The 16,471-nt window shown below is 36.1% G+C and overlaps 2 protein-coding genes across 3 annotated transcripts in view; one reads left to right on the top strand and one right to left on the bottom strand.

Annotated features, from left to right (window-relative positions):
- The window catches only part of LOC104867658 (protein FRA10AC1), a 31,613-nt gene extending 30,890 nt beyond the window's left edge, over positions 1–723 (top strand). Inside the window, exon 15 of the mRNA XM_033766659.1 lies at positions 372–723. Coding sequence (XP_033622550.1) covers positions 372–414 — 43 coding nt within the window. The 3' untranslated portion in view covers positions 415–723. The remainder of the gene's footprint in view (positions 1–371) is intronic.
- A 1,243-nt stretch (positions 724–1,966) lies between these two features.
- The window catches only part of Pde6c (phosphodiesterase 6C), a 53,004-nt gene continuing 38,499 nt past the window's right edge, over positions 1,967–16,471 (bottom strand). The window contains exons 16-22 of one of the 2 annotated variants that reach the window (XM_010632074.3): positions 12,730–12,830; positions 10,886–10,993; positions 10,740–10,803; positions 6,590–6,664; positions 6,392–6,475; positions 5,503–5,659; positions 1,967–3,692 (exon numbers count right to left, since the gene is read on the bottom strand). In XM_010632074.3, the coding sequence (XP_010630376.1) occupies positions 3,631–3,692; positions 5,503–5,659; positions 6,392–6,475; positions 6,590–6,664; positions 10,740–10,803; positions 10,886–10,993; positions 12,730–12,830 (651 nt within the window). In that variant the 3' untranslated portion in view covers positions 1,967–3,630. Of the gene's footprint in view, positions 3,693–4,038; positions 5,218–5,502; positions 5,660–6,391; positions 6,476–6,589; positions 6,665–10,739; positions 10,804–10,885; positions 10,994–12,729; positions 12,831–16,471 lie in introns of those variants that run through there. The other variant, XM_033766658.1, reaches the window with a different exon arrangement.

Raw genomic sequence — 16,471 nt, 5'->3', positions numbered from 1 at the left:
TTAAATATGGTTTATTTTTTATTCATTTCTTGAGTGGACTATACTTTGAAATGAAAATGAACAGAGAAAGTAAATAGCCCCCCAAATAAGAGAATAATATTTCACAAAGTACTTCAAAGTAGAATCTTAGGTAATACATTTTATGAGAGGTGCCAACGTGTAAAATATTTTAATTTTAATCAATCTGAAAATTATGATTAGTCTAGAAACTAAGAATTATTTAATGGCAAAATCATAGAAATATATATTGTCATAGGATACTCAGCCAGTATATTGCAATAAAGTATTTTATTTTTATTAATTTCATAGTCACCTAATAATTTTTTACTTTCCTGATTTTAATTAATATATTTACTTTTTCTTTTAAATAGGGAAGAAGAATTTGATGAATATTTTCAGGATTTGTTTCTATGAGACAGGAGAGAAAAACCTGCATTCCATAGTGTGGAAGCTCATTTTGGAATTTCATAAAAGTTTTATCTGCAAGTTGCAGCTTGAGTGGTTGGTCTTTGGAAATAAAAATTCAGCCACTCTCAGGATGTCCAGTGCTTCAGAAGTTTATTAGTTATGTAAGAGACACATTTTCCTGTCCCTTATATATCTTTTCAATTGCTTGTCTACAAGTGTTTCATCTCTAGGCCCTCAATATACACTGTATCATTTTAAGTGATATTTAATCTTGGGATGATTAGCATAATAAACTGCAAAATAAGTAAGTGAATGTCTTTTTTGGGGGAAGAGGGTACTGGGAATTGAACTCAGGGCCTCTGTACTGCTAAGCTACATCCCTGGTCTCTGTATCCTATTTTAAAATACAACATTGCCTTGGTTCAAGAACACTTTTGTTCACAAACAATTCAGTTTGAAAACAGAAGCGTTTGGCAAAATTTTGCTTCCATTCTCTAATTCTGCACTGGGTGATGAACACAACTGCAGCCATCTTCCCCACATGAACTGAATGTGGCCATCTTCCCCGGAATTGTGGAACAAATTAAGTTCGTGAACTGAGGTGACCACTGGAGTTACTATCAGATAATTTCCCTCCATTAAACAGTCATTATTAATTCTACATATGTTTAATCAGGTTTCTGTTATGTATGAAGCACTGTGCTGGGCACTGATATAAAGGAACCATCTAGGAAATAATTCTGCAATATTTTTGAAGCTTTTATCAAGAAACAGGTTTTATTAATGTCAAACATCATGTGGAGGTGCCCTCATTTCCTGAAGGTGTTTTTATCTTTACCACTTTTAGTGAATAAGAAGAATCTTGTACTGCCGAGGAAAACTGAAGTATCCAAAACAAAATTGGTGTTAGTTTTGGAATAGATATAAACAATGATTAGTTTAAACATTAATTCTGTATACCTTTTGCACACTTTTTCTTGGTATAGTCAGTGGTGGTCAATGGACACTCGGTCTAAGGATTTAAACTTTCTTACACCTGCTCTGAAGCAAAGTTCCTATTTTGGCAGACTGGCAGTGGTGGCACAGTGCTACCCTCAGTTCAATTTTAGGTGACTGGGGAGGGGAGGTTTTTTGAGTTGATCTTGGGGTCAAAAACTACATAAAGCTAATAGAATGGTTTCTTATATAATTCCTAAAATAATAGTGATCCTGGAAGTGAAGTCTCAAAATTATTTGAAGTAATAGAAATAAAGTGCTTGTATCACTAAGCCAAGATAATGACTTAGTTGTTCCTAACTTATATTTGTTTTTTATAACATTCATTCAAAATGTCATTCACTTAGCTTTACTGAGTGGTTACCTTGTGGCAGCCATTACTGTGGGTGCCAAGATAAAGTTGTGAGTAAGACAAACAAAAATCCCTCCTCTTGAACTTTACATTCTAATGTGAGAGGGAAAAGGAACTTGTAAAAATATTAACAAATAGTGATTCACATTCCTGGCTGTTCACAATTGATCATTATGTTGTATATAACAAGAATACTTGAGGTTCGTAGATCTTACACTTATTATAATGTAGATATTTTTGACAAAACACTGGCAAGATATATGGTATTTATTAATGTTTATTGTTTTCTTATTTTGTCTATTACAGATAAGTGAAAGAAGGAAATCTAAATTTCTCTGATTCTCAAACAGACATACACCATTAATGGAACTCATAGGTTGGTTGTACTCTCGCTCGCTCTCTCCTCGGGGATAAACCCAGACACAGGGTTGGTGAACCTTTTGGAGCATTCAGTGATAACAAGCACCCTGCTGTAGCACCAGTGCCGTAGGTTTCTGATCCAAGAGCCTCATAAGTGCTCTGGGACTAAGCCACATCCCCAGTCCTGTTTTGTTTGGTTTTTTGAGACAAGATCTTACTAAGTTGCCAAGGCTGGTCTCAGTTTTATATCCTCCTGTCTAACCCCCAGAATAGCTGAGATTACAGGTGTGTGCCATCCTATGCAGCTCTTAGTTTCTCATCACAATTTAATATTTACAATGTCTCCTGAATACTGCTGTTAATAATTTTTTTTTAAAGTAGTCTAGGTTGACGTCTTTCCAGGCTGCTTTTGATAAGTGAGGTTTGTGCTGCATAATCAAATCAGGACCCCTACTGATGCAGAATATTTATGCACTGATTTAGCTTGCATTGGGATTATCCTCATAGTGTCTTATAAACTGAAAAGTCTTTCGATGAGAATAATTCTTAGTGTTAAAAATTGTATTTATGCATAACAATAATTGATTTTAGACTTTAAAGGCGAAGCATAAGACAGTGATAACTGTTTTTACAAACTGCCTAGAAGGTTATGGTCTGCATCGTGCCATTTTCAAGGGTAAAAATATAAAGACATAATAAGCAGTTCAGGAGGAATAAGATTTGACATCCTTTCTTCTTTTGTTTTCCGTACTGTATTTATATACCTTGATACATTCTACAGTGTTTTTAACTTTGACATGTGGATGGGAAATTTTTAGTTCAGGAAGTAGTTTGTGGTATGAATCACAAAGATAAATGTTGTGGGCTAAATACCCCCTCACCTCCCAATCATATGTTGCAATCCTAATCCTTTTGCCACAGAGGGCCATTAACGAAGTATTTAAGATTAAAATGAGGTCATATAGGTAGGCCCTAAACCAATACGACTGATGTCCTTACAAGAATGAAACTAATAATACACAAACACAGAGGAACAACCATGTGAAGACATGGGGAAAGTGGCCATTTATAAACTAAGTTGAGAGGTTTCACAAGAAACCTACCCTGCCAGCACTTGGATCTTGAAATTCTGGGTTCTGGCCACCACAATTGTGAGAAAATAAATTTCTGTTGTTCTCAAAAAACCAAGTCTATGATACTTTTCTATAGCCTTAGCAAATAAATATAATTAATACTTTTTTAAAATTTGTAACTAGTTGTAGGATTAAGTTTGAAATAAATTGGCACCAAAGCACACTTATTTTTGTCTTATTTTTTGGACTTCAGTTGAACTTTATTTTACCCTCAGGGTTTTCAGGTCAGCAGTTTATATTCTCTTTGGTAGTCACAGTAATTTTTCTAAAGATTCTCTTACTTAGTAGTTGCTGAGTAAAATTTACTGAAGTTCTTTTGAATGTTTTCTGTTTCACTTCAAAACTAAGGTAATATTCGAAATTTAGACCAGTTGGATTATATTACAACATTAAACATGTTTTGGACTTTTTGTCATCACCACCATCTCCTGAATCTTGGGCAGCTAGTTAAAAAAAACAAAAACAAAAACACACACAACAAAGAAACAGAGAGAAAAGCAATATTATTAGGAATAAGTGTAAAGATAGTGTTTTTACTCTAATATTCTCAGTGTCATCATTTAGCCTTATTAGTAAATTAGTCTGTAGGAAATACTGAGGATTTGACCATTCGAAAGCAAATTTGTATTCACAATTCTTTTATTTTTAAAAATATAGTATGTTATGTAGTTAGAAAATTAACTCAGTTTCTCACTGAGACAATACAATATAATGTTCTTAGTTCATAGAGAATTCTCTAGTAGAAAAAATTCAAAAGTAAATTTTTATGCAAATAAAGGATAGACGATCTCTATCCATTATACTGGAAAATTGAAATGTCAGGAACCACTTAAAAGACTGATAGTGTTATCATTGTATATTTGTGATAAAGGTAAAATTTGGTAGTACTTTATTAGTAGGTACCCTTGCTTTTCACGTGTGCAGTAAAAATCACTTGCTGATGTGCATGTCAGATCTTACACTTTCCTATTTGAACCCCTGCACTAACTTTGGAAGACTGAAATTCTAAGGCCTCAGACAATGCACTATCTGGCAGCTCTCTAGACTCCAGTTATATGTCTTAAAATTCTTCAATTACACCAGGCTTGTTCCCACGTCAACATCTTTTTTGCATATTCTATTTTTTTCTTTCCTCCACCCTGCTCCTTTTGTGTTAGAGCTTACTGTCTTGAGTCTTTAGCACAGACATCCTTCAGGAAAGCTCTTGCATGCCCCACATACACACCACACTTCATTGCTTTCCTTGTCACTCACAGATCAATTATGCATTGCTTAATATCTAGCTCCCTGTTCAGATGGTAAAAACTCTTGGAGGTGAGGTCCCCCTCTTCCCCAAGGGCTTGCCCAACACAGGGCGTTGTACAGAACTTCCACCTGTTGGAATACACAGTAAATGGGTATCCAGGAATCTGAAACTGCTGTTTTTATTCTGTTGAAGGACATCCTTAACTTTGTTAATGAAAATGTTCTTATTTTCTATGAATTGATTTGAAGGCCACCAAACACGATAGAACCATCGAAAAGAAATACATCTTCTTTAAAGGCCTTCCTAAGCAAAGATGATTTCTTTGTCAATAAGAATTCCTTACAAAACCTTTAGAGTACAAAACTTGGAAGAAAAAAATTAGCATTCCACTTTCAAGATCACATTTCAGTCATTTAACAGACACTTAGTAGATCAAGAGGCTTTTTTTGGCGGGGGATACCAGGGGGATCGAACTTGGGTCCCTTGTATCCGCAAGGCAGGCTGCAGAACCATTGAGCTAGATCCCTGGCCCTCAAGAGGCATTTTAACAGGCCTCCTGAAAATGTTTAACCCAATGCAGGACTGGAGTAGAAATTTCAGGCCAGAAAAAATAGTACCATGTGGAGACATTTGGGAGACAAAGAAAATCCTCGAGTATCCTTCATGTCACCCCAATTAGCTGGACAGCTTTACTGTAGCACTTCCTTAAAGATCCACAAGACCTGATACACAGAAGAATATTAAGCTTGGAGGTATTAAGCAAGTAGTCCGGAATCTTACAACTAATGCAGAATGTCAGGCTAAAGCTGTATTCCCACTTATCCTTGATCCCACAGATTGGATGATTTCATACCCCGAAACCACTAGTTAACTTTTTATAATTAGAAATTTGCACCAGGAAGGTAAGTTTCCTGTTTGCATTTGATTTTTTATGCTTTCGTCATGCAAAATTCAGTCATTCCTACTTCTGGCTACTTTATGCAGAGTAAAAGCAGATTCCATCTAACCTTTTCCATTCATGTTTTCTTCTTCCTGCTTTTTCACCTCCTCTTCCATTATCTTCACCTTTTCATCATACTTATCAGCTAGGGATTTCCATTCCATTCGGTTATTCTGAAGACCATTCAGCATAGGTGTGATTTCTTTGTGAAACCGTGAGAACTCCTAGAGAGAATTTTAGGTCAGAAAATACTTTAATCATACAGTTGATATTCAGTATTTTTCATATGCAGAAAAGGTGCTGTAAGGTATGGTGTGCTCAGATCTGCTATGCTGAGCAGAACTCAGTGACTCTGCAGTTTGGGAAACACAGGTGCTGTCTCCTACCTGCCTAATTAGGTCTGTTTGGCTTACCTCAGGTCTCACACCTTCTATTCTACCCACAATAAGATTAGGTCAAGCCTCAAAACAATGTGACACCTCTAATGGCTTTCCCAATGGTTACAATTTGAAAGAAATTTAACTATCTAAATGATCACATAGTTCACATCTTGAAGGTTTTGTCCCCAGTGTAGCAGCCTTGAGAGGTGAGGCCTTTTTAGGGGGAAGGGGAGTGTCTGATCATGAGAGCTCTGACCTTATGAATGGATTAATCCATCTATGAATCCTAACAGTGAGTTATTGGAAAGTGCTGGGAGTCTAGCTGGAGGAAGTAGGTCATTGGGGGTGTGCCTTCGAAGGGTATATTTTATCTCCACCCCGCTTTCTCTCATTTTGATGCCTGGCCACTATGAAATGAGAAGCTGTACACTGTCAGTGGGCTCCCTGCCATAATGCTCTGCTTTGCTACATCCCAGAAACGGAGTCAAGTGAACATGAACTGAAACCATGAGCCAAGATAAGTAAGTTTATTGTCTCAGGTATTTTGTCACTACAGTGGACATCCAACACACTTACCTTATATACGAAAGTACAAACAAAGTCAATAAATCCAACTTGAAGTTTAGGTAGTTCATCTTTTTTGTTTCTGTCCATCATAGGCTAGAATGAAAAAGAAATCTTTTAAAGATGCTTTCCCAAGATTAAGTGGACAAAATACACTAATCCATACTGCTAAGTTTTAATAAGTAATACATTCTTTGTTAAGGTCCTTACAATAGGTTGTTGCTGCAGCACTGTTCTCTCCAGATCTCCTTGTTCCCAAAATTCGTTTGCAACCAGAAGTGCTACCTGCAAAGAAGAAAGGCTTGTTTCACTAGAGAACTTGTATTTTCTTAGTATGAGTGGCATTTAAGAGAAGAGTTTACAGTCAGTGCTTGTATAACGTCAAATAATATGCTCTTAAGTTTTAAAAAGGTGTACCATTCACAGATTAGATTGAAATGGAAAAGGGAGACTATTTCTTTTTCTTCAGTGTTCAAATTCCAAGAGTGTCCATCTGCTATTGGTATTGCTACCAATTCTCATCCATAAAGAGGGGAATTGGAAAGATGCTTAGCTTCAAGCTCCAACTGTTACCAAATCCTCCTTTGTCATGTCTAGCTTTTATAAGCACCCAGCATGTACAAAAATTGGTATATATCCTTATTTGATTATAGTGTGACGATATTCAAGGTTAATTTCTATCATTTAAATAAAATCACATTCTGTGCCTTACACTGACATGAACCAGATTTGGGAAGAAGGGAAAGATGTAACTAACCTCTTACTTTCAAATGCTCACAGGCTAGTGAAGACATGAGCCAATGTGGTAAGTAACAGACTGAGGGAAGGGGAGGAAAGGTAAGTTTGATAAATAACAGAGGATGCATTTCTGTTATAATATCAAGAGTAAGTAGCAGTTTGCCAGGTAAAGAGAGGCTGGCTCTGTGCAGGGGTAAATGGACTGTCTAGAGCTTGTGTTAACAGGGCTAGGGTGTGCAGCAGTACATAGGGAAGAGTGAGGGCAACGTCCTTGGGAGTGTGAGTTATGGACAAGTAGTGATAGGCCCTGTGTACTGTGCTGGGAAGTTGGAACTTGATGTCCAGGCCCAAGGTTTTTTGTTTTTGTTTTTTCTTTTTATTGAGTTTATTGGTACATTCTAGGTATACAATACAGTTACATTCAATATTGGGATCCTGTACCTTTACATAATAGGTCTTGATTCTCATTTTTTCCCCTTGCCCCTGCCCTCCCTTCACCCCCTCCTCCCCTCCCCATTTACAAACACTTTATTTCCATTTTTTCAGTTTCTCATATTTTTTCTTCTCCCTTATTACCTTTCCTCCACCCTTCCCACTTTCCCTACACCTTTAGCCCTTTACTTCCTATTTCACATTATTAATTATCTCATTAGGATCCTGTGTACTATTATAGTTTTTCACACCAAAGAAACTATTCGGTATTTCAGTTAAAGAAATCTCTGTATGAACATTAAAAATAGGGAATCCTAAAATAAAACTAAAAAGGAAAGTAAAAGAGAAAAGGCAATGATGTAACATTAAAATAATCCTTAATTCTGGAGATGAAAATGGTCCCTGAACATATTTAAATTGCTTCTTGCTCTTATAGTCTTATCTTATTCTTTTTTTCATTATTTAGAGAATACTTTATTAGTTTCTGTAATCAAACCCACGTAGATATGACCTTACATATTTAGTACGATGTGTTACCCCTGTACACATGGAAAAAAAATAAAATAAAAAAAAATTAACATTTCTAGACCAATATGGCTGTCCATTTCTATACAATGCCAACTCAACACAGTAAATTGGGATAACTTTTTCCAAAGTTGATAGCACCGTTAAAGTTTTCCAAAATTCAATTTATATATATATTTATATTTATATAAAAAGACTAATAATAGCAGTATGTTATGCATCGATAAGAGCAACAGCTTTTCCAGATTCTGCAGTCAACTGAACAAAATCATAGACATTCAGCACATTCCATTAAAAAAAAAAATAAAAGAATAATATCCAGAAAACAGCAAAGTTCTGTTGCTGTTGTGATACCTGGCACCATTTTTTTATTAGCATCTTAATCATCATCTGGAAAGAGAACATTCTAGCGTAATATGATTAAATATAGCTCTGATAAAGCTCTGATGTATCATAAAGCAGGTACAAGATATTTTACATTCACAGGTATGATACAGTACATTCCTACATCAATAATACTAGAATCAGTTTTGGTTTGAAATTTGCTTTGTCTGCAAATAAGATTGCTACCCCTGTTTTTTTCTGGGCTCCTGTCACATGGAGAAATGTTTTCTATCCTTTCACTTTCAGTCTGTGGGCTTCTTTTTGCACTAGGTGTGTTTCTTGTATACAACATATTGCTGGATTTTGCTTCTTATTCCATTTTGCCAGTCTATTTCTCTTGATTGGTGAGTTGAGGCCATTGACAGTGATGGTTATAAATGATAATGTACTGACTTATTATTGACATGCTATTGCAGGCCAAAGGTTTTTATTCCTGGAGTATTATCTTTGTCCAATTCTATTTCTCCATGGCTGTAAGTTACCCCTGTAAATGGAAAAAAAATAAAATAAAAAAAAATTAACATTTCTAGACCAATATGGCTGTCCATTTCTATACAATGCCAACTCAACACAGTAAATTGGGATAACTTTTTCCAAAGTTGATAGCACCGTTAAAGTTTTCCAAAATTCAATTTATATATATATTTATATTTATATAAAAAGACTAATAATAGCAGTATGTTATGCATCGATAAGAGCAACAGCTTTTCCAGATTCTGCAGTCAACTGAACAAAATCATAGACATTCAGCACATTCCATTAAAAAAAAAAATAAAAGAATAATATCCAGAAAACAGCAAAGTTCTGTTGCTGTTGTGATACCTGGCACCATTTTTTTATTAGCATCTTAATCATCATCTGGAAAGAGAACATTCTAGCGTAATATGATTAAATATAGCTCTGATAAAGCTCTGATGTATCATAAAGCAGGTACAAGATATTTTACATTCACAGGTATGATACAGTACATTCCTACATCAATAATACTAGAATCAGTTTTGGTTTGAAATTTGCTTTGTCTGCAAATAAGATTGCTACCCCTGTTTTTTTCTGGGCTCCTGTCACATGGAGAAATGTTTTCTATCCTTTCACTTTCAGTCTGTGGGCTTCTTTTTGCACTAGGTGTGTTTCTTGTATACAACATATTGCTGGATTTTGCTTCTTATTCCATTTTGCCAGTCTATTTCTCTTGATTGGTGAGTTGAGGCCATTGACAGTGATGGTTATAAATGATAATGTACTGACTTATTATTGACATGCTATTGCAGGCCAAAGGTTTTTATTCCTGGAGTATTATCTTTGTCCAATTCTATTTCTCCATGGCTGTCTACCTCTTCATCAAGCCTCGCCTATAATATACAATTTTAACTGCTTAGGGTTTTCATTTCCTTATGAAGGCTCCCATGTTCAACTGAATACAATTTTGTGCTTTTTTCCTGTATGTCTTTTGTTAAAGAAGCCATGAATTTAGGATGAGTAGGAGAAAGGTATTTTTCCTCCACTGCTGTGGGCTCCTTTTATTTTGCCTTTACAGACTCGATCCAGATTTACAGTTGAGCACAGGTAATTCTAGTTTGTCTTTTGCTTAAGTTTTTTGCCAGAAATTTTAGAAGGAAAAATGGAAGCTTCTTTCTTCTAATTAGTAAGAGAGTAAGGGGTCAAATGTTGCCTCAGACTTGTGGTCCCCAAGGTGACAGAGGTACAACTTAACCTGAACCTCAGTGAGTGCTTTCTAGTAACTGACAGCACACCAAAGAAGAGACTGGAGCAAGGCCCGCCACAGCAGAGGACAGCACAAGTGTTCTGATGTAGCACACCTTTTAAAACACTCATACGTCTCTGAATAATTTTGCATACATTTTTATAGCCTATTCAATCAATGGTAAGGGACTCTTTCAAGAAAGCTGTTTTTTCTTTCCTTCCTTCTCATTATTAGGAATTGAATCCAGGGTCTTTGCACTGAGCTACCCCCCCACCCCCTTTTTGGAGACAGGGTCTTGCTAAGTCACTAAGCTTCCCAGACCAGTTTTGAACTTTCAGTCCTCCTGCCTCAGCTTCCCAGAGTGCTGGGATTATAGGCATGTGCCACAACAAAGCCTTTTATTTCCAATTTCCTCTATTCCTCTTATTCTAGGGACTGATGAAGTGACCTGTTGTCTCACTGACACTTATGATTTGTCAAAATAGCATTCTGAGATCACTGGAGATCTGCACATGGACTTTTACATGGGATTTAGACACCATCTCAGTGTGGCAGAAAAGAAAATGCAAGGGGACTTGCCTGACTTTGTACCTCCCAGGGTTTGGTTATAGCAGATAGGTCACATGCAGTCATCATCATTGCCCTTAAGAAGGAAAGAAAACTGTTAAAATAGAAATGCAAAAGATGTTTTTTGCCAAAAGAGAAACACAATTCGGACGACTCACATGATAACCTCTTTTCTGGTTGGATCAGTGGTTACATATTTGATGGCCTCCTCTTCAGTTTGCATTTGTTCACAGGCATCAACAAGTTTTTGAAACATGGTTCTCTTCCTAGAAAAGATACAGTTGTGCTACAGTTTCTTGTATAAAAGCAGAAAGAGAATATCTTAGCTATGTCCTTTTCATCTTCCATATTCCATATTCCTACTTTGCTCTGGAGCATTAACATAGCAGTCAAGGCTAGGAGATAAGGGAATAGCCAATGACTAACTTTGAGCAAGCCCTCCTCTCGGCCAGAAAAAGCACAGACCATAAAGAGGCAAATACGTTTCAATACATTAAAACTAAAAATTACAAATGGGAAAGGAGACCATAATATAAAAATAAAGGCCGCAAACTGTGACAACAGCACATACAACCAACAAAAATTTAGAACTCTAAATATATGGAGGTTTGGTCTTACTGACAGTCAAGAAAACACAAATTTGAACAATAGGTTAATCTCATAGTCAATAGGTTAACAAAATAAGCTTAAATGTGCATGTACTACAGATGTGAGATCACAACAATTTTGTTCACTCCTGGGGGGAAGGTAAGTTGGTACAACTACAAAAGAGCACAGTTTTACAAAGTGGTACAGTTGAAAAAACGCAAATCATGTGACATTACTATCTGCATTGTGTAAGAGAAACTCTCTTATATGCACAAGCATATATAATGTAGCATTGATGGAAGACGAAACGATCTAAACATCCATGCCTCTGCAACAGTGTAGAGGCTGTGAGGAGTGGGTACATTAATTATAATATATTTAACAGCTGAGTAGTCTATACAGTTGAAACACGAGTTAGCTTTTCACTTATTACCAAGGGTAAACCTTTAAAACATAATGTTGCATGAGAAAAGCAAATTCCAGAAAGATATGTAAGGACAGTATGACATGGCATACAAAAAATTCAAAACATGCCTAACAGTGCCATATAAAATATATGAGTGGAAAAGATTATATCAACATTAGATGGTGATACCTTTGGGAAGAGGGAAGGAAATTCCATAGTGGAATAAAAACAGAGTACCTTAGTCTCATCACTCACTCTTTTTTCTCCTTAAAAAATGAGATCAGAGGTAAATGTAGCAAAATCGAACATGGAATGGAGTATTTAACAGCTATTTTTAAAGAAAATTCAGAAAGGCATAATTTGAAAATGCTCGCCATTGAATGTTTGCATCTTATTAATTATCTCACCTTGTTCTAATCATTAACCAAGCAACTTTATATTTCACATACAGGGAAATGTGTAGATACTTGGAGTATCTGGCCCCCTTGGTAATATCATAAATAGGCACACAACTTAGATTTGTGAGTTTGACCCATGTGTGTCAGAATCATCAAGGTAATTCAGCTTCTGTGCTCTGGCAGGATCAAATTTCTGAGCTTGAAACACCACATACCATATTCTGGACCAGGCTGTACTCACCAAGAGAAAAAGCTACCGTATGAAGTTCTTATTTATTTATTTTGGTCCTGGGGAATTGAACTCAGGTCCTGTGCTTGCTAGGCAAGCAGCAGAACCACTGAGCTAAATCCCCAGCCCCCATATGAAGTTCTTGACATCACTCTCCTGACAATGAAAAAATGAATTTTTTTAATTCAGACTTCTAATAAAAAGCTATACAATATGAGAGACTAAGTTTTTAAATATGTTTCTTGATTTTTACTAAATTCACTGCCAGGCCTCTACCTTGAGGATAATCTCATTAATATTCTGAAAGGAACACAAACTTGTGTGCATTTGTGAATAAATGCCCTTTAACCTCAATGTAGCGTTGGGCAGTTATGTACTTACTTGAAATACAAAGCCAAATCAGTTGCTATTATTGTGACCTCAAACAGATGAATAACTGTTTCAAACTGCCGCTTATTTAGGTTCTGGAAGATGTTTAAACTCTGTAAGATGAAAATAAATCCACAATAAAGTGCAATCATTAATTTGCCTTTGGTTCAAAAAATAAACCAACCAAACTATGCTTAAGGAGAGGATAATCTATGCCCTGCAACTCTTACCTGTTTTCAGTTTTATGCCGTAGATTAAGTAAACTCCTCTATAGCAAGGTAATTTAAACTTTAAAAGTAGAGTTAGCAAATAGTAATCAGTGTCTAAGAGTAAATAGCATGTTTTTGAACTATATAATATTAGTGTTTTCTACCAACACCATTAAAAATAGAGTAAAACTTTGTATGAATTGAGGCACTTTAAGAAAGAATTTCTGTAAGACGTTCAAATATTAAACATGTTGAATTATCTACCAGGTAATTTTAGAATGATCATAAACACCACTGGTCTTTTAGAAGCTGGAAATTATACCAGTACTTATGTAACTCTTAATGTCCCTACAACAAACACAGCACAGAGAGGTTAAATAACTTGCCTAGGTTAAGCAGCTAGAATAGGGCAGAACTGGTATCTGAACAAATGCAGCATGCCTGTGGAGTAGTCTACACTACACTGCCTCCCAACAAGGAGCCCAGCCTCAGTTCCTGGCGTTGCTACTTGGTAGTTGTGTAATCCTGGACATTGCCCTCAACTTCTGTGCTTTGTTTTCTCAAATGGGATTGATAAGAGCTGCTCTGCCAAACAGCTTAGTACTAAGTCAGTGCTTAATAAGATAGATCTCTGAAGCACTGACTCAAAACTGTTAGCGAGAATGCATTTCAAAAATCCAAATTGCTATAAAATTGAACTACTGCCCTGTCATTATTATAGTCATAAAGTACTGAGGCTACTACTAGGTTAGAATAGAACTGCACACCCAAAACCAAATATGGCTCTTGGTTACTGTAAGAGATTGGAGATTACAAAGCAATAACTAGACAAGAACTTGTTTACATACTACACTATACAAAATACAAATCTTCACATCACCTTTTTTATTACGCCTTCTAGGATAAGGAAAATGGTATTTTATGAAGCAAATGTAAAGGAAAGTTGTGAATTGCTCTATTAATACAATAAGTTAATGATAGCAAGTATAGTTAGCCTTAAGATTAATCAAAGCTATGACTATCAAATACTCCAAATTACAATAAATGAAAAGGATGAATTGTCGATTAAAACCAATTTCTTACTTGGGACAGTTCACAGCAACCCCACTAGGCATCTAATCCAGAATCTCTGAAACAAATCTGAATCAAGTTATTTTCATCCTGGTTTGTACTGGCTAAGGAGGGCAAAAGGAAATGGGACATTTTGTAATTTTAATCCCTTTAACCTGCCCTGGCTTTACATTTGATTTTAGCCAAAGGCCAAGAAGTGATTGTCCTGGCTTTAGATCGATGGTGGCCTCCCTTTGGACTGATGGTCATTGTTACTGTTTGTGTCTAAATGTTCCCCCTAGTGCCTCACACAGTCATAGGTGAGGCTTTTTCAGAGGTGGCTGAATCTAGAGTGTGTGACTGGTTCATGGTGCAATAGGGATTAAAGGTGCTAGGATTAAAGGTGGTTGATTAGTAAATCAGTCTGCTGATTGGTTTGGCACCTCCCTAATCCTGGTAGTCAGAATATAATATAAGGTGCAGAGAGAGGCTTGTCTCATCTGTTGTTTGCTTTGCTACCTTCTGCCTTCCATGAACTGTTTCTCCTCTGTGATGGCTATCTGCCAAGCCACCCTGCCTTGGAGCCAGCCAAATATGGACTGAAACCTCTACAACCTGTGAGCTAAATAAACCTTTCCCCTTTTAACTTTGGGTGTCAGGTATTTTATCTCAGCAATGAGGAAAGTAAGACACTTATCTAGTGGCACATTTACATAAGTGAGTCACTGCCTTTACGAGTTCACTGAGGTACATTGCTATGCTCCCAAAATAATGTGCATCACAGGATTATTCAGCCACACATTTCACAGATTTGTAACTTTTTCTCTTTTTTGATACTGGGGATTGAATTCAGTGTCTCACAGATGCTAAGCAAATACTCTTATCACTGAGCTATATCTTTGGCTTTTCAATAATATTTAAAACCAATCTTGATTTTGGTACTAACAAAAAAATGGAGTGAGGGAAGCTGGTAATGCATGAAAATGTCTTAAATTTTTAGGCAACTCAGTTGTTATAACACATGGAATCATTTTAAAAAGCCACACAGACTGATGAATAGAAAGAAACAATCCCTTAGGACTGAAACATCCTTGCCTCTTCCTAATGTCATATTTTATAGAGTACCTGATCTACAACCAGTGACCAAAGCAATCAATATTTATTTTGCAACAGTTATTCTGGGGCATATCACTTATATTTGTAAACATGGACAGTTGTTGCTATCTGATAAATACAAATGTGTGTGAAAGAAAAAGCCATCTAGAGAGGCAGAGAAATCAGACTAATATTGTTGTCCTCCTTTTAAGTCATGCCTTTTCCAATTCAAAACAAATAGCTGGTTTACATCAAGCAAAAATGGTTTATATTCAACTTTTTAGTACCGCTTCCTTTGTATGTGACAATAGTGCACCTGAATTTCAGTCGTATATTTTTCTTTTCACTCATTTTCACTTTCATTTAAAAACATGTACATCTCCTAATTTAAAAACTTTTTCTCCATTTTACATTCTTTTATATTTTCTTTTTTGTTATCTGAGGTTCTTAAAAGAGACCCTTTGTACTGTTTTTAAGTTTGTGGATATACATTCATATAAAAGATCTTATTTCTGTTTTTGGATTGGTTGCTTGAATGCCATTGGCCAAATGGTGGCCAATGTCTAATAAATATTTGTGTATCACTGCATACATTCGGGATATATGTGGGCTTTACCTAATTTTTCTTATTTCTCCATTAGCCTTTATTTTCTCTTTCTTTAACATTGTATGCATTTTGGGAAACTCCATTAAATCGTCCTAGAACAAATTTAGGACTAAACATATGCAATCAAAGAGGTGTGTTCCACATACAAAAGAAATAACACTAGTAAGAGATTATTTAAGACAACAAAAGTGGAAGCTAAGGATTTTCCTAGCTTGTGTCTGCCCGGCCTGACCATATTCTTCAGCAGTTGTCTGGCTCCATTCAAGAATGAGTGATTTCCAAAAGGGAACAAGCACGTAACTATTTGTATAAAGACCAAGAAACATGGGCCAGGGATGTGGCTCAGTGGCGGCTTCCTGGTAAGACCAAGGTCCTGAGTTTGTTTTCCAATACCGAAAAAACAAAAACAAAACCACCCACAAAACATGAAATAATCTACAGATTCAGAGCAATTCCAACCAAAATACCAACAAGTCTATGTATTTGCAAATTGACAAAATAATTCTAAAATTCACATGGAAATGCAAAAGTTCAAAGGGTATTAGACTCATGAAACTTGAAGTAAGAATAAACAATGAGATAAAGCAAAACACAAATTTTGTAAGTATATATGATAAATACCTTATAAAACGGAGGTGAAAATGTGGGAAAGCATCCTAATTGCTTTGTATTTCATAGGAGGGAGTTAAAAGACAACATAAAGTTAAAACTATAGTTTAAAAATAATGCTTGGAAGAGCTGCGGAGCAGCGGTCCAAGGGGCCAGGCGCCTAAGGAGCGCGGGCGGGGCAGGC

Source organism: Fukomys damarensis, unplaced genomic scaffold, assembly GCF_012274545.1.
Source record: "Fukomys damarensis isolate Sample0158 unplaced genomic scaffold, DMR_v1.0_HiC HiC_scaffold_20, whole genome shotgun sequence".
In the NCBI taxonomy this organism is placed as follows: domain Eukaryota; kingdom Metazoa; phylum Chordata; class Mammalia; order Rodentia; family Bathyergidae; genus Fukomys; species Fukomys damarensis.
This window is presented reverse-complemented; position numbering and strand designations above follow the sequence as displayed.